Here is a 22,079-nt window from a genome sequence, read left to right as displayed (position 1 = left end):
CAGGTGGATTGGCGCTCTACCGCACCCCCTTCCCTTCCACCTCCACTGCAGTGTGGCCTGAGACAACTGAACTGGTAATTTCCTGGGGCTCAAGGGTGGCCACAGCCCTCCCGGCTTTACACTGGCACATTGCAGCAAGCACCTCTCCACTCCCTGGGCGGCTGGCTGGGTGCGACCCTGTGACTGAGTCTCACACAAGCTCAGGGGCAGAATCACCTGTGGGGCCTTCAGAGTTACAGACTGCAGCCACACGTGCTTAGACAGCCTGACGTGCAGCCTGGGAATCTGTTTCTAACATTCATTCTTTGCTGGGGAATTCTGATAAACCAGCGGTTCAACCCATCAGTGCCCTGGGAAGCCTCCCAGGGAGCTGCTTCAGAGCCAATGGCCTTGGGACAGCCTCTGCTCACAGGCATAGGTGTCTCTCCTGCTTGGGGCCACTTCAGGGCTCCTTGCTGCAAACGCAGCCTGCTTTCTTCCTCCCTTGTGCTCTGGGTCCTGTCTTTCCTGGCGTCCTCACAGCCTCCCAGAGAGGAAGGAAGAAGGGGCCCCTCATGCTCTGGAATGCTACCCCCCAGCTGAGCTCCTCGCCTCCCTCCTCGCGGGGAGCCAGATCTTGCTCCAGCGCTGGCCCCTCCCTTTCTAACAGCAGAGATGCTCCATCCTCCCCACTTTTCTTCCCTCTGCTTTCAAGCATGTCCGGGGCTCCCTTATGGTGAAAACCGCATCACTTCACCCCGCGGCCCCTTGCCGCACCGTCGGGGCCCTCCCCTGCCCTCCCTAGCTAAACTTGTGGGGTATCCGCACTTATGTGCGAGTTCCCGGCCATCTCCTGAGCCTTGACCCTCATGGCCGCTCTGTTTACCAGCTCCCCTCGCGGCAGCAGCGACGCATCTCCAGCCACCCTGACCTTTAACCCTCCTCCCGGTTCTCTGTTCTGGCTGTCAACACTGGCTGTCCCTATTGGCACTCCGAACAAAATGGTGCAGTCAAATTCATTGTCTCCCACCCACGCTTCCATCTTTCTCGATTTCCCCTTTGACTCAACCATAGATTCATTTAGTTCTGGAAGAAATCCTAGCGATTATTTAGCAAGACCCACGCTCTTTACAGGTGAGGACACTGAGGTCCAGAGGGAGGAGGCGAATCGCTGGGGTTAAAGGAGCCCCTCGAGGAAGGGAGGCGGGACAGCCGGGGCCTCCACCCGCAGTCCTGAGGGATGGCACCCGCAGTCCTGAGGGATGGCCGTAGCTGCCAGGGCTTCGGCCCCGGGGGGGTCTGCCAAGGGCATCGTCCTTTGGTTGGTTTCCTTTTGCCTGCACCCTGGCCCCACCACGAAAGCAGAGCTCCTTGAGGGCGGGTGCCCTGTCCCCCTTCCCTCGGTAGGTGTCTCAGCACAGAATATGAGAACGGACTTGAGTCAGAGCCGAGAAGGGGAGACACAGGATGCACGTGCGGGCTAGACTCTCCAAAGGGAGAATAGCATTTCATGTCGATTACAGTTCCAAACAGGGCCTCAAACTTTGGTCAAGTAGAGGCGGCGCGGCTTATTAACAGGACTGTGTTCGTTAGCATTGCCGATTTTCTCTTTGTTTTTGTATTAAAGCTTTTATTTTTAAGTAATCACTACATGGGGCTCGAACTCAACAGCCTGAAGATCAAGAATCACACACTCTACCTACCGTGCCAGCCTGATTGTCTCTTTATGGGACCCTGACAGGTGGCACCCGCTTGAAACTCTTGCCTCCCCAGTCAGCTGGGGCTCCGGGTTTGGCCAGTTCTTGGTGACACCTCCACCTGTTTCATTCTAGATATTTGTAGAGCAGTTCATTCAAGGGATGATATAAGACTCTGTGTGTCTTCTCTCTCTCTTTTTTTTAAGATTTTATTTATTTATTTGACAGAGAGAGAGACAGCCAGCGAGAGAAGGAACACAAGCAGGGGGAGTGGGAGAGGGAGAAACAGGCTTCCCGCTGAGCAGGGAGCCAGATGGGGGCTCCATCCCAGGACCCTGGGATCATGACCTGAGCCGAAGGCAGACGCTTAACCGACGGAGCCACCCATGCTCCCCTCTGTTTGTCTTCTCTTGGGAGAAAAAACAAATGGGGATTAAAATCCAGGAGTTCAAGAACTACGAGCAACATTAGACTGTCCAAATGAAAAATCAGGTCATGTCTACTTAATAGTAGTAATACTATTATTAATATTTATTGACTGTATACCACATAAGACATGGTTCTTGGTTTTTTATCTGTATTATTCAGTTTAGGTCTCACATTCCCATAAGGTAGACAGTCTTGCCACTGCTCCCTTTCCGATGAGGACACTGAGGCTTCGAGCCCAAGACCCAAGACCCAAGATCACACAGGTAGTGAGTCCGGTAGAGATTTCCCGGTGTGGGCCAACTCGGAGCCATCTGCTCGGTAGCCATGCTGGATCCCCTCCCTGAGGGACGCTCACCTCTCTTTTGGGGAGAACTCTCCAAGTGTGGTGAGTGGGACTCTCCTCATTTGATGGCTCTCTGTTAACATAAAAATGAAAAGGCCATTTGTAAACTGGTAAGTTCTCGGCACATAACAGGTGTTAAGACTATCGAAACTTTCACCCCTCTTCTGGTTTTATATAAATGCCTTCAGCTGTTGGCCTCTCCTGTGCGCTTTCTCCCCTACGAGCAAAAGGCAGAGCCAGAGTCAAACTCCCAAGAGCAGAGTTTTCTTCTCACCAAGCCTGCTGCCTGCAGCTCTTAGAATTTTCCTTGACCCAGATGTCCCAAATTGTCTTGTGAATCTATGGGGGTCATCTATGGATGATGTCCGGATACTTGGGTCAGAATCTACCAGTTTTTTAAGCCCTTGTTCTTGGGAAAACATCCAGACAGCAAGTACAAAAGGAGCCCTGAAGAGCCCAGACAGCAGAAGTAAACCAGCTGCAAAGCGGCTGTCAGGATAGAAGGCCACACTAGCTGTGCCTCTCCGATTGTTTGGGGCTTCGGGGCTCATCAGGCTGGTTCCCCCAAGAAATTTTCCGTGCATCCCAAATAAATGCTTTGAAAGAAGCCAGCGGAGTGGGCTGGGGCGGAATGGGAGAACTGGCCGGCAACCGGGGCTGCCACCAGGAGCAGCAGCACGACCCGAAGGCCTTCGTGCTGGGGCTGGGACAGGTAAGGGGACAATTGCCCTAAGAAGGCACAGTCCAAGGGCCAGAGGTCAGCCCTAGATCTGCCCCCATAGGAAAGTCACAGAGCGCTAAGGACACAGAGGAGGCTGGCTCCTCTCTCTTTCCGGCAAGGTTTTATGAGCTGATCTGGCTCCGAAGAGACCTCTGGGGGTGGTTGGTGGCCTGTGAGGTCAGGGCCAGGATGGGGGGACCGTGTCTCCAACAAATGGAGCAGGAATCAGTACACGTTTTCATAGGCCCAAATATTTGTTTTTTCTTTTCTTTGTTTAAACCACAAATGCTAAGTCAGGATATGTTTTATTCAGGGGGCGAAGGCGAGAGACCCCGCCCAGCAATCACAGACAAAACATGGGTGAGATCCGCCACATTCCCATCAGGGCTTGCCTCCAGGGCTGGCTCTAGACTCCCCAGCAGCTCGCTGACTCAAGCGATGGGGTGCTCACCACTTCCCTTGGGAATCTGGCCCAGGACTCTGCCCGCTCCTCATTCGAATGTTTTCCCAGTTACTGGGCCACAAGCTCCTTTCCTGGGGGCACTGCAGCTTTCCTCTGCGGGCCACAAGTTTTGACTCATCCTGGACAGAGACTGTGGCAGGATGGGAATGATTACGTGCAGACATTCAGCTGGGGGTGCTGTCCTTTGTCACCTGCTCCCCTCCTGGGTCGTCAGCAGGACACCAAGCAAAGATGTCCCTTCTTGTGCTCATTCTAGGCCCCAAATGAGAAGTATCTCCCCTGACCCCACCCCACTCCTTTAGACTTGAAACTTCCTGAGCTGGGAACCAGTCTCAGTCATCTCTGTATGTTGAGGGCTCAATAAACGGTTGTGTGATGTAGACCCCCCCAAATCCCCCAGGTTGCATTCCAGAATGATAAGGGCCTCCTGGACAAGGCTTTCCCTTGACCTCCCACAAAGACCCTAACCCCAGGACTGATGCTTCTTCTGAGGAGGAGAGGAACTGAGCCTATTTGTAATTTGACAAAATGGATTCAAAGCTTTTATGGCTGCTTTAGACCAACTCTGCCCCCTGTCCCATCTGTCCCCAAAGATAAAGCCTTGAACTAGCTCCCGTTGGTGAGGCAGCCCCCCCCCCCACGGCAATTTTAGGCCATTCATTTAAGGTTGCTGGACCTGGTCTCATAAACCCCATTCACCGTGAGGTGAGAAAAGTCGTGGAGAACCTCCGGCCCAAGGCAGCACAATTCCAAGCAAGCCTTTCCCTCGAATTAGTCAGGTATTTGCTAAAACAGCTCTTACTTTCCTTATTGTAAAAGCCAGAGGACAAGAGCTCTTTATTGCCAAGCCAATGTAGTGGGTTCCTGGTCCCTCACTCCGTCACACTCCCTGTGGCCCCTTGCCCCACTGAAACGGGAAGGCTGTCACCTTGTTTGGTTACTAATTAAGAAAAGGCAAAGCCTTCGATTATTACCATTGTTTTGTTTTGTTTCCTCACTGTACTGCATTCAAAGGCAATTTCTTTAGCAGGGTGACCTCCTACTCAGTCAGGGAAGAGAGGGGGTTTCAGAATGTAAAAGAAAAGCCATTTGGAGGGCATGCTCGAACCTTGGGGGTTGCTGTTGGCTGGTGCCAGTTTACTAGGGTCTGGAACAGGGTCCAGCAGCTGGAGCTTGAGCTCCTGTCTCCTGTGAAGCCTTGGAACTCCCTGGACAAGTCACCCAGGGGTGCTATGAACTAACTTACCAACAGGACTTAAACATCAGTCCCGCCTCAGACTAAAAACTGGGCTCTAGGGACTTTTCAGACAACTAATTCTCTTTAGTAACTATGGACTGGTAGTGCCAATTTTCTGTGCCTCAGTTTCTCCATAAAAAGGCAGGCCAGTATTTCAGCCCCAGAGCTGTTGCACCAGCGATCAGAGGATGCATTTCCCATTAGGAAACATTTCACTTGGTGAGCCCCGTCCTCCACCAGATTTCCTTATCCCGGAGATCTCTGCTGGTGCTGCAGGAGAGGGGTGGGGTCCAGGACCAGGAAGGGATAACTTGGGTTTGTAAAGCGGAAATAACAGATCACTCTACTTCTTTGGAGGTATTCAAAGGAGGAGGAACGCGTGCGAATGGCTGAGGTAAATGGAAGAGCTGTTGCTGTGACCCTTTGGGCTCTCAGAACCTCCAGCCCCGCAGCGTCCCGAGTTCGGGGCTCCTGGCAGGAGGGCTGGGTGCCCCAAGGGGCTCTGGATGGGGTGAGTCCCGCAGGTCCTCTCGGACGACCAGGTCGAGTTCCGGGACAAGGAGGTGGCGGAGGAAGGGGGCGGGCGGCGGGCCTCGGGGGCGGGGGCCCCCCACTGGCACCCCCGCGTCGAGGCCGGGGCCGTTCTGCCGAGGGGCCGCGGGGCCGGGCGAGCGCGCCCGGGCGGCGGGAGGCAGGTGCGGAGGTCACGGTCCCAGCGCCTGGGAGGAGCCCTGGGGAGGGGTGTCTCGGGCTCGGCCGGTGGGAAGGAGAGAGCCGGGGGCCGGCGCGGCTGCCGGGGGGCGGGGAGGAGGCGCGGGAGGAGGGGCGGAGGCGGCGGAGCCCCCGGGATCCACTCGCCCAGCGCCGGCCCCTGCACTCGGAGCCGCGGCCGCCACCCGCCCCGCAGCCAACTTGGGGCCGAAACTTCTTGAGGTCCTGCGCTCCGGAGGAGAGCGCTCAGCCCTGCGACGACCGACGGCGGCGGCCCGAGCCCGGCGCCCAGGGCCCAGGGCCTCCCTCCGCCTCGGCCGCGGGCTCCGCTCCCCGACTACCCCCGCCCGCTGAGCTCGGGGGTCCCGGGCGCCAAGCAGGGAGTCCCCCCCGCCCCGGCCCTGCCGGCGACAGCAGGGTGCGCGGACTCCGAGATCCAGGACCGCTCGGGGAGGAGGGCCGTTCCGCAGGGCCCGCGGAGGCTGCCCCTGCATCTGGGGGACCGAGCAGACGCGCCGGCGGGACCCCCGGAGAGGAGCGCGCCGGTCCGCGCCGCCAGCCCCGCGCCGGGCGGCGGATGAAGAGCCCAGTGCGGCGGCCCGAGCGGCCCGCTCGCTGAGAGGGGCAGGCAGCGTCTGGCCCGGGCGCCCCCGGCGGGGCAGGGCCCCCCGACCGCGCGCCGCCGCGCCCGGCCGACCCAGTGCAGCCGGGCGCTGGAAGAGCCGGGCCGAGCGGAGCGGCGAGCCGGAGCCCGCGGGCCTGCCGGGCGGCGGGACATGCAGGTAAGCGCCCGACTGCCAGCTGTGGGAAAGGGAGGCGGCGGGCCTCCGCCGCCGCCCCCGGCCCTCTTCCCTCGGCCCTCGCCGCCCGGGAGGCGTTCCCGTCCCGGGTTCGGCGGCCAAAACTTCCCGGAGCGCCCCAGCTTCGCGGCCCCCCGGCGCCCGGCGGCGCGCAGCTCGCAGCAGCGGGGAGGGCCGAGGGGCGGCGCGGCGGCTCCGGGGAGCGGGGCCCTGCGCTCGGCGGGTGACCGCGCGGTGCTCGGCCCGAGCGGGCGGCCGCGGGTCAGGTGGGGGGCAGGGAGCGCCGAGGGAAGCGCAGTCCTCCGCCCGCGGCCGCGAACAAAGCTGGGGCGGTGGGCTCTCGGCGCGCGGCTGCCTGCAGCGAGCGAGCGGGGCTGGGCGCCCGGGGCGCGCTCCCGGCCGCCGGCAGGTAGGCGAGGGCTTGCTCGCCCTCCCCCTGCAGCCCGGGCGTTCGCGGCTCCGCGTCCCCAGGGGAGGGCGGCCGGGGAGGGGGCCAGGCTTGCGCCGGGACCGGTGCGAGCCCCTCGGTGCTTCTTGCTCACTTTCCCGGGCTTGGTCGGCCCAGCTGGACTCCTGTGCTAGAGATCTGCGCCCCGCATCAGCAGACTGGAGCGAGGACTGCATCTGGATGATTTTAACCCCCACGAGCAGGGTTAGTTTGGTGCCTGCATTGCTGCCTAAGCCTCAGAGCAAGTAAAGCCCTGAATGGAACTGCTACCTTTCTGTTTTCTTTCGTTGCTTTTCCGCTCCTCTGCCTCGTCCATCCTCGTGGAGCCTCCGTGGCTATTTGGCCATGCACTCTAGTCAGAGCCAAATGTCCTAGATATTTCCATCCTACAGATCATTGTGAGAGATGATTCAGTGTGCCTGGAGCATGATTGCTTCCGTTTTGCAAGAGGGAAACTGAGGTGGCTGAGGCGGGGGTTGGTGACCCAGCTGTAGAGGGAAGCATCTGCTGGCCACTCTGCCCAGCCCCTCCTTCACTGCTTTGGCCACCTGACCCCATTGGCAACAGCTTTCAGTTAATACTACCCTGGGCAGAGTTTCAGCCTGGGTCCTGGAGGAGAAAGGCTCACGTTTCCCATCCTCTGAAGTGCTACAGTCACCCGGAAAGGTGCCCACTTGACAGACAAGGCTGTGATGGGACATCTGTGCCATACCGTCGATGCGGGTGCAGAAAACTCGGGGTCAGTGGGGCAGGGCCCAGTACCAGCACGGATGCACACACATGGGTGGAACCTTAGGGTGACTCCTTCCGTGGCTGGCCCCTAAGGCATCAGAGGGCCCTGGGAGCAGCGGGAACACCCTCAGAAAGGCCTGGGGACCCTTTCCTGGACCCAGCCACTCCTGCTACTGTCTGATTCACATGTGGGCTTGACTTATCAAAGGCATGGATGAGTGGATGCCAGGCCCTGAGCTTGTGCCCACACGCCTGTCCAGGCTCACACACAAGTCCTGGCAAACATACCGACCTATGAAAGGCTGAGTGGTGGTTTTCCTCCATTTCAAAATAGTGTCTGTTCTCTCTTTGACACAGAAGATTTGTGGTTATAAATAGCGAGAAGGAGGTGTGTCTCCTGGGAAGGGAAGGCAATGCTGAGATCCTCTTCTGCACAGTTGTAAGGAGTGATGTAGCTGGGCTCTTCATGGTGATGCCAAGTCCATGAGCCCAAGGGAAGAGGCAGACTTAACACTAGGTCTCCGCACTAAAATGTGTGGGTGGAGCTGACACCAGGGCAGGAGCTGAATAGAGTAAAAGGACCTAAAGAGACGCCTTGTGCATAAATACCTAAGGGCAGCCACAGCTCCCTTCCCTTTCCTAAAGAAAATCAGACTGAGGGTGTGCAGAGCACTGAGGGCGGGGCGGTGGGGGGGGTTCTGACTGCCAGGGGAGCAGGAGCCAGCCTTGGAGGAGCTGGCTGGCCGTCTTCCATCCGTGGATTTGCTACTTTCCCAGGCTCTGGTTTCTTATATATTTGAGTATGACTATATGAGCGAGGGCGTGTGTGTGTGTTAGGGGTTTGCTCAGCGTGCCCGAAACCAGTCTCCTCTTTAGTCCATTTGGCGGTTGTAATACCTTGAAGGGTGTCTTACTGACTTGAAAAAACTGTTTCCTACATTTTTTTCTATCCCCAGAGCATAAGTGAAAGGGCTGTTGCCAAATTGCTGGGCGCCATATGCTGTGAAAAGCAGAAATCTGGGGTTGTTATTCACCTGCGTATTTCCCGCCTCCCCCCACCCCTTACTCTAGCGGCAGCTGGAAGATTTTGTTGTTCGCTCTTCCTCAGGAAGGGCAGAGGACTAATTCTAATTTTTGCTTCTAGGATGGTCGTGCTGGTTTCTGGACTGCCCCGCCCGGCCTCTCCAGCAGGGGAGGACGTTTCTATATGAGGTGATAGCCCTTGCCCTCTCTGAAGTAACAACCAACACGTCCCCAAAAGCGCTCCTGTTCGCTTCTGCGTTTGTTCCCTCCAGCTCCTTTTCAGACTGTCATTTAACTCCTTAGGCTTCTACACAGCTCTTCCCTCAGACGCCACCTTTGCTCCGGCCCCACACCTGAACACGGCCCTCCGCTGTGGGGGCGGCAGCGTGCCTCAGGCCGCTCGAGACTCAGGACAGCACCGACAGAAAGAGGCCCTAGCGGGGAGAGAACGTGGGGGCTCCCCCAGCCTCGTCTGGACATCCTTGGCTGGTTTCTACTGAGCATCTTCAAACTGTGCCAGAGTCCAGAAGAATCCAGCAGAGGGGATGGGAATAGAGCCTCTGACAGAGATGAGAAGACTGATAGTTTCCAATCTGAGCCACCTTTTAAAGTAAAAATCACCTTCTACCCAACTCGGAGGAGCAGCGTGACCCCCGTGTTGGCGGAGGAGCCCTGTGAGCGGGCCTGCTGCACCCTCCCTGCAGTGAGAGGCGCCCCAACTCCGCGGGGCAGGTGACTGCTCTGCCCTTACCAGCCCTCTCCCCCGGCAGAGGCCCTGTTTACCTGGCTAAATTTAAACCTCCACCCCCTCCACCCCAGTTCGACCCACTGGCCGGCGGTCTGGCCACTGGGCCGGCTGCCCCTGCAGCATTTCCTGACTTCTTTGCCCCTGTGGTTGCAGTCGTGTCTTTTTGTACTGCATGAATCCGCTTCTAGACTTTCCAAAGTTGGTCTCTCTCCTCCCTGCTTCTCCACCCATGTGGCTTTCTTCCCAACTCTTTTCCTTCTGGGTGACTTGGAACCTGGTTTGGTACTTGGGGGAGACCCTCGAAGTGCCATGCACGGAGGTTTCAGGACCCCTAGACTCAGGCTGCCACCAAAGGTCCCCAGGGCCCGTGCTGACTGGTCACTACCCAGCCCTGCCCGCCTGGCTCTGGGACCCCCAAAGAGCCAGTAGGGTGCTGGCAGCAGTGCAGTCCTTAAAGGCACAGGGGTGTTTTCTCGGACTTTCTTTTTGCACCCCCAAACCTCTAAACCTTCCAAATCCCAACCTGTCTGTATGTCCGGTTCTTGGCATAGCCTCTTTTTCTGAGGTGTTGCCGTGAAGGTTATATTGCAAGGGGAGAGGGGTGTTTGGGAGAGGGATGCATTGTAGCTTCTGCTTTTGGGGTGTCAGTTGTCTCTTCCATAGAGTGAGGGCGTTGGAGGCCCCTTCCAGGGCTAGCATTCCGTCGTTTTCAACAGCTTTAGCTGGTTCCATTTTGGAAATCCTCTGCTCTGCCCCGGCCCGGGGAGGGGAAGCAGCCAATCAAAGGAGGTGCGTCCCCACGGAGGGGTGGCCTGAGCCGGCTGCTTTCACAGAGTTGCTGTTTCACAAATCGTGGTCTTGCAGCAGGGTTTGTGGTCGAGTCGGAGGCTCTGGTTGTGCTCCTGGCTTTGGGCTCTGGCCTGGCAGGGTCCTCTGTGGTTAGCCGGCCTCCCGAGGAGGATTACGGTGAGCCTCTGTCTCCAGCTTCGGGTGACTTGGGGCTGGTGTCTGAGTTCCTGGGGGGAGGCCCCTGGAGTCCATTCTTAAAAGGGTTTCCAGTCCTCTGTCTTCTACAGCCCCCTTGAGCCTCAGAAATGCTAACTCCTCAAAGGTTGCTCTTGTCTGACTAATTGATAAAAGGTCAGGAGTGGATTTCCCCAGGCCCGGAAAACGATAGCTGGGCTTATTTAGAAAAGGCAGTGGATTAGAAGTTTTGGGTTTGCAAACTTTAGCCCTGAAAGGTCACTTTAAAGTTATCTAGAGTGCTCAGTCATTAGATTTGCTCTGATTCCTGCTGGGGGAGCAGCAAAGCTTTTCCGACCCTAGCTGGGGGTAATCCAGGGCACCGCTGTGTCTCCCCTCTGCCCTCCTTCCCCGGAGGGGGAGCCAGGACTTTAAGGGGAGAAGCTGCACAACAGCCTTGTGCTCGGGGCATCTCCGGGGTCCCAACCAGGACTCCGGCCCCTCCCGCATTTCTCTTCTCAGCAAATAGCCCACAGTGGTAGGAGGCTGCCATCACGGCGGGAGGCTGCCGCTCGGACGAGTCCTTTCACAGATCATCTCTAAGATGACAGACACTTCACCGTTGAGAAATTTCTCCTGGGAAGATTTCAATAATGAATTACTAAAAGCTTCACACAAATCTTGTTTGGGGTGCAAGAGCTGCAATCCCGGTAATTAAACCTTTAAAGAGACTCTGCACATAAGGTTAGAACTAGAACATTCCAGGTCACATTCAGGAGCAGGAGCTGGTGAATGGGGCACGGGCAGGGGGAGGGGAGAAGAGGCCAGGGAGGAGTTCTAGGTCCTACTATCAGGATATGTCTTAGAAAACTAAGACAATAGAGACCAGGGCTTTGGAGTCAGGCCACCAGGGTGTGAATCCCAGAGCTTAGTAGCCAGGCATGTAACCTTAGGCGACGAGCCTTGACTTCTCCATGCCTCAGTTTCTTCCCTTGTAAAGCAGAAACAGTAACTTCACGTTTCTGTGATTGCTGTGACAAAGGCTATAGGAAGCGCGGTGTATATAAAGCACTACAGCTGTGCCCAGGACTTTGCAGGACTGCTAATGGTGCTGTTGATGAGGCCCATTGGCAGTGCAGTTCGAACTCCCAAGTCTCTGCCCCCTGCTTGCTCCGCATTTAAAGATGGAGGCTGTTTGTGGGGGACGCTAGCGGCACACCCATCGCTTAAGTCAGCATGTGCTCGCCAGTTCCCGAAGGACTCTCATGAACACTGACAGTGTCCAATCAAGCCTAGATATTTTGTTTTAAAGATTTTATTTATTTATTTGAGAGAGAGAGATCACAAGCAGGGGGAAGGGGCAGAGGGAGCGGGAGAAGCAGACTCCCCACGGATCAGGGAGCCTGATGTCCAGGGCTTGATCCCAGGACCCTGGGATCCTGACCTGAGCCGAACGCAGACCCTTAACTGACTGAGCCCCCCAGGCACCCCAAGCATAGATATTTTGATCATCACATCAAAGGGAATTGAGGGTCCCGGTTTGTGGAATGATCCAGGACGGGAGAGCACACATGTTCAGGGTTGGCTGTCATGAAGGGAGGGAAAAGTGGGACAGTCTCAGGAGGAGAGTGGATTCTGATGGGGTCCTGCAGGTTGAGATAGGATCAAGTCCCTGGCTGGGAGGGATGGGGTCTTGCTGATCCCATCTCAAGCAAGTCCGTTGGTTTAACTAAGCAGATGTTGGTATAGTCCCTGTGTTTGGAAACCACTCAAATTCTTGACATGTTGTATTTTCTTATTCTTAAAAGGGTAACCTCTGTGGTATCAAATCTAAACTAAGTTTTAACTATAAAGGGGAAGATGAGAGTTGAGAGTTTTCCTTTCTCTCCTGGGCCAGGTCTGGCTCGCACCGTATGGCCGCGGAAGGAAACACTCCGGGGTCTCCCGCTCACACGTCCCCGTCCCAGTCCCCGGGGGCCAGCAGGTAGCCAGATTGAGTGAGGGAGGAGGGGAGCGTTTATAACAAGTAGTGGGTAAAGGAGAGCTCCCTCAAGAGTGCCTTCCCATTTACAGGCCTTCCGGTTCAGACAGTTAAAAACTTACTGTCAGCCCTCCCAGGCACGTCTGCCCTTGCAGGGACCCACTCGCTTTCCCAGCTAAGAGCCCTTCTCCAGAAGGGAGGTGAGGCTGCCTCTAGGGGCTTGGAGTGGGTCCTCTCCTTTGTCAAAACCCAGAGATTACCCAGCCTCGATCCTAAAGTAGTTGTTCCTGACCTAATCTTCCGGTTTCTCTGAGAGAAAGGCGTCTCTCTCAGAAGTGTCAGAAACAGAGCCATTACGAAACACGGTTTCCTACAGATTTTGTGTACACTTCCTGAAATTCACAGAGAGCTTTCACATTTCCCAGAGAACATCCTCTTTAGCTCCACTGCGACTTCAAAGACAGCCCAGCCCTGGGGCGCCTGGGTGGCTCAGTCGGTTAAGCATCCAACTCATGATTTTGGCTCAGGTCATGATCTGAGTCTCTGACTCAGGTCTTGAGATCAAGCCCTGTGTCGGGCTCGGTGCTGAGCAGGGAGTCTGCTTGAGATTCTCTCTCCCTCTCCCTCTGCCCCTCCCCAGCACCCACAGGCGCACATGCTCTCGCTCTCAAAAAAATTTTAAAACAAAACAAAAACCCAGCCCTGCACGAAAGCCTACAAAGCCCCCTGCAGCCTGGCTCCTGCCTCTCCAGCCTCATCTTGCACTTCTCTCTGTCACGCCCAGTTCCTGCCACACGTGCGTGGGCATGATGCGGCTCAAACCCTCTGAGCTCATTCGGGGCCTCTGCACCTGCTGCTCCCTCTGCCTGGACTACGCCTGCTCTCTCTGCACCCGATGGCTCCTCCCCACCCATTCAGGTCTCCGCTTCTCAGGGAGGTCCTGCCAAGCAGAATTGCCACCTGCCCCCTGGCACTCTCTGTTTCCTCCAGAGCCCTTCCCACCGTCTGCAGTCTCCTGTTCATCTATTAGTTCTTGTTAAAAGTCTGTCCCTGCCCCATGTTTGTCTGGCTCTGCACTGCATCCTCAGAGCTAAAACAGCATCTGAACAGTGTCTGAGCTTAAAAGATGTCCAATGTATATTGTTATTGCTGATGGAATTGTATAGCATGTTCATTGCAAGAAACTGGTCCGTTTTGCCTAATAAGTACGCCATCCTGTACTGATTTTCTGATGACGATTGAATTATTCATATAACAAATATTGATCCAGGCATGCCCCAGGTGCTGGAGATGGAAGATACAGTTTCTGAACTTCAGTAGCTTTCCTTCTGGTAACTTCTACAACATGCAAGCAGCAAAAGTGCGGTATTCCAAAACCTCTCAAGTCTTTTATCCTCTCATATCCTGTGCTTCAGACCCATCCTGTGATCGTGGACGTCACAGGCAGTTTGGGCATGCGGTGTAGGGAGGGAATGCGGAAAGAATGGGGAAGCCGGAGGAAACCATCCAGGCCCAGGGGTAGATCCGTGACATGAAGCCCCGACCTGACCTGTGGCTCAGGCTGGGTCCTCAGCTGCTCTCGAGGGGAGCTGGCGCATTCCTGCGTGCTGCCGTTACTGCTAGGACAGTCTCCACCCCGTCTGTGACCACTCTGGGAGATGGCGAAGGCGCTGGTTTAGGAGTTCCCTGGGTGCCTCACATCCCAGGCACTCAGTCATGCCCCTTGCTAGGCTGTCATTCCAGACGGCTGGCACCATCTAGAAGTTACTAGATCTCATCTCTCTGGTCCCAGGTTGCCTCGCACAAGCACCCAAGAAAGACACATCGAGTATAACTTGAAAAGAACTGGTAGGGAAAGATCTCCAGTTCGCCGCGGGCAGTTGCCCCCTCTGATGCGTGATCTCCGAGTTCCCCGTCTCTCTCACTGGCAGCGGCTTTCCTGGTTTCCTCAACCCCCTCCGACTTCTCCGCACCCACACTGGTGGCTGTAAACAGCATCTGGGCGCTTACCCATCCCACATTTTCATCCCCTGCCTGCTCATCCCTCCTGACCTTCACGCTGCTGTGCCCAGTTGCGCAAGCAGCGTCTCCTCCAGGATCGAAGACGCGTCTCGGCCTCCCTTCTGGCCTCTTCCCACAGCCTTCTCGGCCTCATCCTTCTCATGCCATAAACCCCGGACTCATTCTTTTTTTTTTCCCCCAAGATTTTATTTATTTGGGGCACCTGGGTGGCTCACTTGTTAAGCATCTGCCTTCGGCTCAGGGCGTGATCCCGGCGCTCTGGGATCAAGCCCCACATCGGGCTTCTCTGCTGGGAGCCTGCTTCTTCCTCTCCCACTCCCCTTGCTTATGTTCTCTCTCTCACTGGATGTCTCTCTCTCTCTGTCAAATAAATAAATAAAATCTTTTTTTTTAAAGATTTTATTTATTTATTTGACAAAGAGAGCATGGCCAGGGGGGCAGAGGGAGAAGCAGACTCCCCGCTAAGCAGGGAGCCCAACATGGGGCTCGATCCGAGGACCCTGGTATCCTGACCTGAGCCGAAGGCAGATGCTTAACGACTGAGCCACCCAGTGCCCCCCCCCCCCCGATTCATTCTTTCTCTCACCACCCACATCCAACCATCAGGGAATCTTGCCATGTCTAATTTCAGGAGATACCCAAATCCCTGCCCACTCCTCACCTCCCCCACCTCGCTCCTGGCTCATTCCACCAGCAACTCTCAGGGATTACAGGGATGCACTCCTTACTGGTCTCCCTGACGAACCACCTCAGATCCTGCCACTCCCTCCCTCAGAGCCCTCTGATGGCCTTCCGTCTGGTACAGGGAGAAGGCAAAGTCCTTACAATGGCTCGCTAGCCTGGGCGACCTGACCCTCGCTTCCCTCTACGACCTCATCTATTCTCTCCCTTCACTCCAGCACAGTGGCCTTCTTGCTGGTCTGTGAGCCCAGCAGGCACGCTCCTGCCTCCTGCCTCCTGCCTCCTGCCTCCTGCCTCCTGCCTGGGCTTTGCTGTTCTTCTGCCCGCGCTGCCCCTCCCTCCTCTCCCTGCTCCCTCTTCCCCCTTCTCCCTCCTCTGGCCCTCCATAATGTCTCCTCAGCAAGGGTCTTCCTTGGCTTCTCTGTATAAACTACAACCCTCGTACCTATTTCTGACCCTCTTCTCTGTGTGTTTTTTCTCCATAGCACTTATAACCACTGAACATGCATAGTTTTATACATTTTATGTATTTGTTCTCTTGTCTGCTCCCTCTCACTAGAATACCGACATCCCAAGGGCAGGGATTTTGTCTGTTTCGTCCAGTGCTGTATCTTGGGCACTTAAAACCATGCCCCACACAGAGTGGGTGAAGGGACTGAAGGAACGATGGGGGTCTCCTGCATTGACGTGCAAGAGTCTGCAAGTGGAAGAGGGGGTCCTGCCTCTGCTCTGTGGCTCCCCATTCTTCTTCCCCTGTCCCTCACCAGATCCCAGAGGCAGGGCACCCCGGGGGAATGTGTGGCCCCAGGACATACCTCTCTTTGTTCTGATGAGATTAAGATGTGCTCACTGAAAAATACGGAGCTGTTTTCATTTTTTCATTCCATCCATATTTTCATGGAAAAACAGGGAGAAAAATAAAAATGTGAATTCCAAGTTAGAGATAATCACTGATAATATTTTGGAACATTCCTTTTCAGTCTTTTCTGCACACATGTGCAGGCACATCTGTGTTCACAGACGTGCGTGCTTCTGATGTGCTTTCTCCCCTCCCGATGGCGAGGCCTAGCGGACAAGGATGGGGCCCGTTCCCATCTTCAGTGCCTCTCGGGGCCTGGCCTGTAGCAGGTGCACACACCTGGATGAGAGGAATGACGAACAGGTGCGTGGTCTGTGTGGAGCCATCCCCGGGGTTTCTTTGCCTTTTCGTCTCATGAGCGGCAGGCCCAGCGTCCCATCTTTACCAGTTCTGTTGCCTTGTGGTTCTGAAACAGTGTTTCTGAACCTCTCCGCTGTGGGTTATTTTGGACCTGATCATTGGTTGAGGAGGACTGCCCTGTGCATCATAGAAGCGTTAACAGCATTCCTGACCGCTCCCCACGAGATGCCAGGGGAACTGCCCTCCCAGGGCTGTAAGTAAAAGTGTCCTGTGGGGGCCAAACCTCCCTTGGTTAAGCACCATTGCTCTAAAGTGTCTCTACTGTTTCCCTAGTTTTCGTGTCCCCTAAATCCTTTGGAGTTGATATCCATCTGTGCCGCTGCCCGAGTGCGAGTTTTTATGCATCAGATGTGAATTATGGCCCCAGCTTTCCCACCAGCTCTTTGTCCCTGGTCCACACCCCGCAAGGACACCTGTCACCTTGCTCCCACACGAATCATGCTGTTGCCTCTCCTGCTTACAGTTCATTTCCCTGCTGAAGAGATGCCTTTACTCTGTTTTCCAGTGCCCTTGGCAATCCTACCCTGACCCACCTCTCCAGATCTCTCCTGTCCCTCCCCTATATCGCAGCCGAGCTGGAAGCCCTGCTTCTTAGTGTTTGCTCGTGGCCCTGGCTCCTCTCAGATCCCTTCCCCTACTTCTCTTCCTGTTCATACCTACCTGTTCCTTACGGTGCAGCTCAGATGTCACCTCCCTGGTCCCCTCGGCCAGCAGTGATCTCCCTGTGGCTCGGAGCTGGCTCCCCAAAGAGCTGTTACGGTTCAGGGAATGTTCGTGACCATGGCCCTTTCCACTCTTTGCCCTACGTTGTAATTACCTGTGTTCACACCTTTTTTCATCACCCCTAGCTGTGTGGTTGGCTAAGCTGTCTTCCCGCACACAGCTAGGACTGTACGCAAATCACCTCCGAAAGGTGAACAGCCATCCTGTTGATCAAACGGTCCCCAGGTTGCGTGAGGTGACCCGTAGCGGAAGGGGCTTTGTTGTTTACTGGTCGTTGTTTAGCTAGAACACCAGCCGTCTAGACTTCACCTTCGAGCAGCGGTGATTTTCAAACTTTGAAAAGCCTTCATCCTCCCTGCTTTCTGTCCCCTGTCCAGTAGAAAGCACATGGCCTTTGGGGGGGCAAAATGAGCCGGGGTTTGAACCCTGACCAACCTCACGCTGGCTATTTAGTTTTTCTGAGCTCCCCGTTCTTCATCCTTTAAACAGTATTACAGGGTTAATAACGCCCAACTCGTACTGTTATTGTGGAAATTCGGTGTGATAACGTATGTGCATCGGGGCGATTCCTGGCACTTAGGATGTAGTCGGTGTTAGTACCTTTCTTTAATTCCTCACTGAAAAAGAAAAACGGGTGCAAGAAATTGTCACTGAGATGCTCCAAATACTGGCCAGAGTTTGGTCCGGAAGAACTGGGTGTTTCATCATTTGATTGGTCTTGACCTTGAGGAGACAAAGGAGACCTTAAAAACACTGTTCAAAGCTCTGTAGCTCCTGGCTCTTGGAATCCTCCTTGAGGAGCTGATCTAAGAGGTGGGTTCTGAACGCTGGAGATGATGCCTTTACTCACCTTTGCTGCTCTCTTCTCACTGATGGGCCCAGCACTTGGCATTGTTATTGCTTAATAATACTGATAAATTAATGAGCGGGAGGCTTCTACCGAGGTCATAATCCCCAGTTTGAGAAAGCTGGTCTTGAATTGTCGTATTTCATCAATACTAAGATACATTTTCATAGATCTGAGATTAGGAACCTTAAAATCAGTAGGTGTCATAGTTTAATGCGAGAACTTTTCTTTCTTAATGGTACAAAATAATGGCACGTTTTAGAATCTGTAGCATCTAATAAGTAAGATGATGTCATCGATCACTATTTACCAAGCTGACCTGTTGTCATTTCCTGGTGCCTGCCTTAGCATTCCTTTGGAAATGTGCTTCTGTAATTTTGCCAGATAGGATAGTTTGAGTGTCGCCTTGTGTTGAACATCTCCCCACTGAAAGCTGAAATTGAGATAGGAGATGGTAGGCAAAGAGCAGGTGTCCCATAGGGCCTGAGGCCTGGTGCTCCAGGACGTTCAGCCCCGCAGTCACTGGGGGTCCGAAGTCTGTGCTTTCTGCCCCTGTGTTATCAGGGAGTTGGGCAGAAGACACCTTGGACAGGTCTCCTTGTTCTTCTTCGTCAGTGGGTTCCCAACACAGCCCCACCCTGCCTAGCCACAGACTAGCTGTTAGGGTTGAGATGGTGTGTACGAAAGTGGTTTATAACCAGTGTAAGGCACTGTTCCTACCTGTAGAAATGGAAACGTGCAGAGTAGAAATGTGACCCAGACAGAGACTTTTTAAATCCACCGACAAGACACAGCCCCGGGTGACTCAACAGTGATTCATATCTGGCACTTGTCTTCTTATTTCTTTATTTCTAGGAAAGAGTCTTTGAAACTTTGTAGAAGCCTGTCTGGTGAGGTGAAATAGTATCCCAAAGGATCAAAGACAAGTTACGTCCTATAACTAGACTGCACGCTTTTTTCCTTTTCTTCCATTTTGTTTTTTCCTGTTTCACCGCCTTGGCATTGGAAACTTTGTCAGACAAAGTATCATTAACATTAACACAAATCTGGGGCGTCTGGGTGGCTCAGTCGGTTAAGCGTCTGCCTTCGGCTCAGGTCCTGATCCCAGGGTCCTGAGATCGTGTCCTGCTCGAGTCCTGCATCGGGCTCGCTGCTCATCGGGGAGTCTGCTTCTCCCCCCCTCCTGCTTGCACACATACACTCTCGCTCCCAAAAATAAATAAATAAATCTAAAAAAGAAACCATTAACACAAATATCTTTCTCATGAAAGAGTAGGTCTGATCTCTTACGTACGTGCTGAAGAAATCAGGCAGGTTCTGCAGCCCAGCAGGTGCTGCCTCAATCCCGGCCCCGAAACTCACCGGCGGTGTGAGAAGCACACGGGGGTGACCTTGAGCAAGTTAGCCCCAAACCCGCTTGACCTCTGTTTTCACGCCTGTTAAAACCCGTAAGAGGCCCTGGTGAGGATTTCACAGAATGCATGGAAAGCACTTCGCAGGGCCTTGTGCACAGAAGTCCCGGAGTAGCTGTTCGCTCTAATTATGCTCCTGGACAAGGTTGAAACACGCTGTTGCGCAGTCGCCAGCGACTTCTCCTGCTGACATCATCCAAAGCTTGGTTGTGTCTGGAAGGAAGGGACGGAGTTGGTGTTATTTTCATAGTTAGGCACGGCTTTAACGAGCTACCCAAGCATGTCAGTTCAGCAGTCATCGGACCTCCGCACCATCGCATCACGGGCTGTAACCAAATCAAGGGAATCCGGTCCAGAGCTTACCAGACAGCTTTAAATACTTTCTTTCCAGTGAGATTCTTGAAGCGTACCGTTCACCATCCCTGTGCTGAGGACTGGTCTTCAGTGGCATCCTCCTTTTATCCATAAACATTTGCGCTGGCTGCCCTCGGGGGAGCTGTGGGGAGATGGTGTGCCACTGTTAACTCTGGTCCAGGAGGGAGCGAGCTTCTGAGAAAATACCCTGAACTTCCTTCCACAGTCCGTCTGTGTTAGGGTCAGCCTAAGTCTCAGGGCCCAGACTCATACGCTTTATACATTGTGTCCTGTTTCTTCACACGCCGCCCTATATTGCCACAGCCGAGCGGTGGGGATGCTTCCTACGTTTCCTTTTTAATCAACTCTATTGAAATATAATTGGCATACAGTAAAATTCACTGGTTAAAATTCACTGGTTGTAAGTGCACACTTAGTGAATTGGGACACCTTTGCAACCACCACCCCAATCCTATTTCTCCTTCCTGAGAGAGCCCCCTGGACCCCTGTACAGTCTCCACAGGCCAAGCCTTCCCCCACCTGAGGCAAACGCTGATCTCATTTATGTCATTCTAGATTACTTTTACCTGTTCTAGAATTTCACATACATAGAACTGTACCAGAATTCTCAATTTTTTAGCTCTTTGGTGCCTGGTTTCAGCACAGTATCTGTGAAATGGGTCCATGTCGTTGAGGTATTAGTAGTTTGTTCCTTTTTATTGCTGAGTAGTATTCCATCAAATGGATATGAGATAATTTGTTCATTCCCTTTTGATGGATATTTGGATTATTCTAGATATTTGCTTAATATAACAATCTGTCTTTTATTTATTTTTTTGAAGATTTGCTTATTTATTTTAGAGAGAGAGTACACGAGTGGGAGGGGCAGAGGGAGAAAGGGAGAGAATCTCGAGCAGACTCCCAACTGAGCGTGGAGCCCGATGCGGGGCTCGCTCCAAGGACCCTAGATCATGACCTGAGCTGAACCCAAGAATCGGATGCTTAACCAACTACGTCACCCAAGTGCCCCAACAATCTGTCTTTTAATTGAGAGTCTATTTATATTTAGTACCATCTTTTAACTTTTTATTTTGAAATCATTTTAGGCTTACAGAAATGCTGCAGTCGTAGTTCAGAGAATAACTCCATGCCCCTCCCTTAATTTCCTCTCGCGATGACAATTTAGACAACCGTAGAACAGTGATCAGCAATAAGAAAGTCACATTGCACTATTAAGTCATTCGCAGATCTTATTCCAATTTTGCCTTTTTCCTATTGTCTTTCTCTGTCCCCAAATCTAATCCAGTGTCTCACCTCCAGTCAGTGACACTCCCTCAATGTCTCTTATGTCTTTCATGACCTTGACGTTTTTGATGTGCCCATTTATAGAATGTTCCTCCCTTGGTTTGGGTTTGGGCTTTTCTGATGTTTTCCCAGGATTAGATGGTGGCTACACATTTCTGGCAGGAATACTACAAACACGATGTTGTGTCCTTCTCAAAGCATCGTATCACAGGATACATAATGCTGGTATTTCTTACTACTAACGATGTTAACATTTGATCATGTAATGTAATTTTTGATATGGTTTGGGTAAAGTCTACCATGTTGCTATTTTCCATTCATCCCCTTCCATTTTGTTGTCGTTTGTTTGTTTTTGGTGGGCCTCTAAGGCTAACCACAAGCATCCTTAACTTATCAGGGTCTATCTAAATCCCAGTTGTACGTCTTCGTAGTCCACAGATGTGATAAAGTTACAACAGTGTAATTCCATTTACCTGCTCCCATCCCTTAGTATATTGTTGTATCTTTGCCCTCGATATATGTTATAAACTCCTATTTACAGAGTTAGTACTTTTTCCTTAAATAGTCAGTTGTCTTTTGGATAAATTGTGGGAAGAAGGAAAACAAGTTTTTTATACTTATACTATAATTTATCATTTCAGGTGCTCTTCATTCTTCCCTGCAGATCCACATTTCCCGTCTGATGGATATCCTTTAGCAATTTTTGTAGTGCTGGTCTGCTGAAAGTGAATTCTCTCAGCTTTCATTTATCTGAAAATGCCTTTATTTCATTCATACTTGCTTTTGAAGAATAGTTTTTCTGGTTATAATTTTTTTTTCTCCTTCGGCACCTTAAAGATGTTTCGTTGTGTTCTATCCTCTGTACTTTTTAATGAAACGTTGGCTATCTTTTTAAAACATTTTGTTCCGTACATAATGTGTCTCCCCTACCATTCCCCACTACTTTCAAGATTTTATCTTTATCTTTCAGAATTTTGACTGTGATATGCCTAGACATGGCTCTTTTTATGTTTATCCTTCTTGCAGTCTGGTGAGCTTCTTTAAGCTATCAGTTAGTGGTTTTTATCAAATTTAGGAAATTTTTGGTCATTCTTTCTTCCGACATTTTTTTTATATGTGTGCCCCTTTATCATCCTTTTATGGTGATATTTTAATTACTTTTGTATTAGACTGATTGATAGTATCACTCAGGTTCCTGAAATTTAGTTCATTTCTCTTTAATCCTCTTTTCTCTCTGTTCT

The 22,079-nt window shown here is 53.1% G+C and overlaps 1 protein-coding gene across 1 annotated transcript in view; it reads left to right on the top strand.

Moving 5' to 3' along the window:
• The first annotated feature begins 6,261 nt into the window (after nt 1–6,261).
• Nucleotides 6,262–22,079, top strand: part of WNT5B (Wnt family member 5B) — a 99,075-nt gene continuing 83,257 nt past the window's right edge. The window contains exon 1 of the mRNA XM_057318965.1: nt 6,262–6,362. Within this exon, the coding sequence (XP_057174948.1) occupies nt 6,357–6,362 (6 nt within the window). The 5' untranslated portion in view covers nt 6,262–6,356. The remainder of the gene's footprint in view (nt 6,363–22,079) is intronic.

The sequence above is a fragment of the Ursus arctos genome, unplaced genomic scaffold, assembly GCF_023065955.2.
Source record: "Ursus arctos isolate Adak ecotype North America unplaced genomic scaffold, UrsArc2.0 scaffold_26, whole genome shotgun sequence".
Taxonomy (NCBI): Eukaryota; Metazoa; Chordata; class Mammalia; order Carnivora; family Ursidae; genus Ursus; species Ursus arctos.
This window is presented reverse-complemented; position numbering and strand designations above follow the sequence as displayed.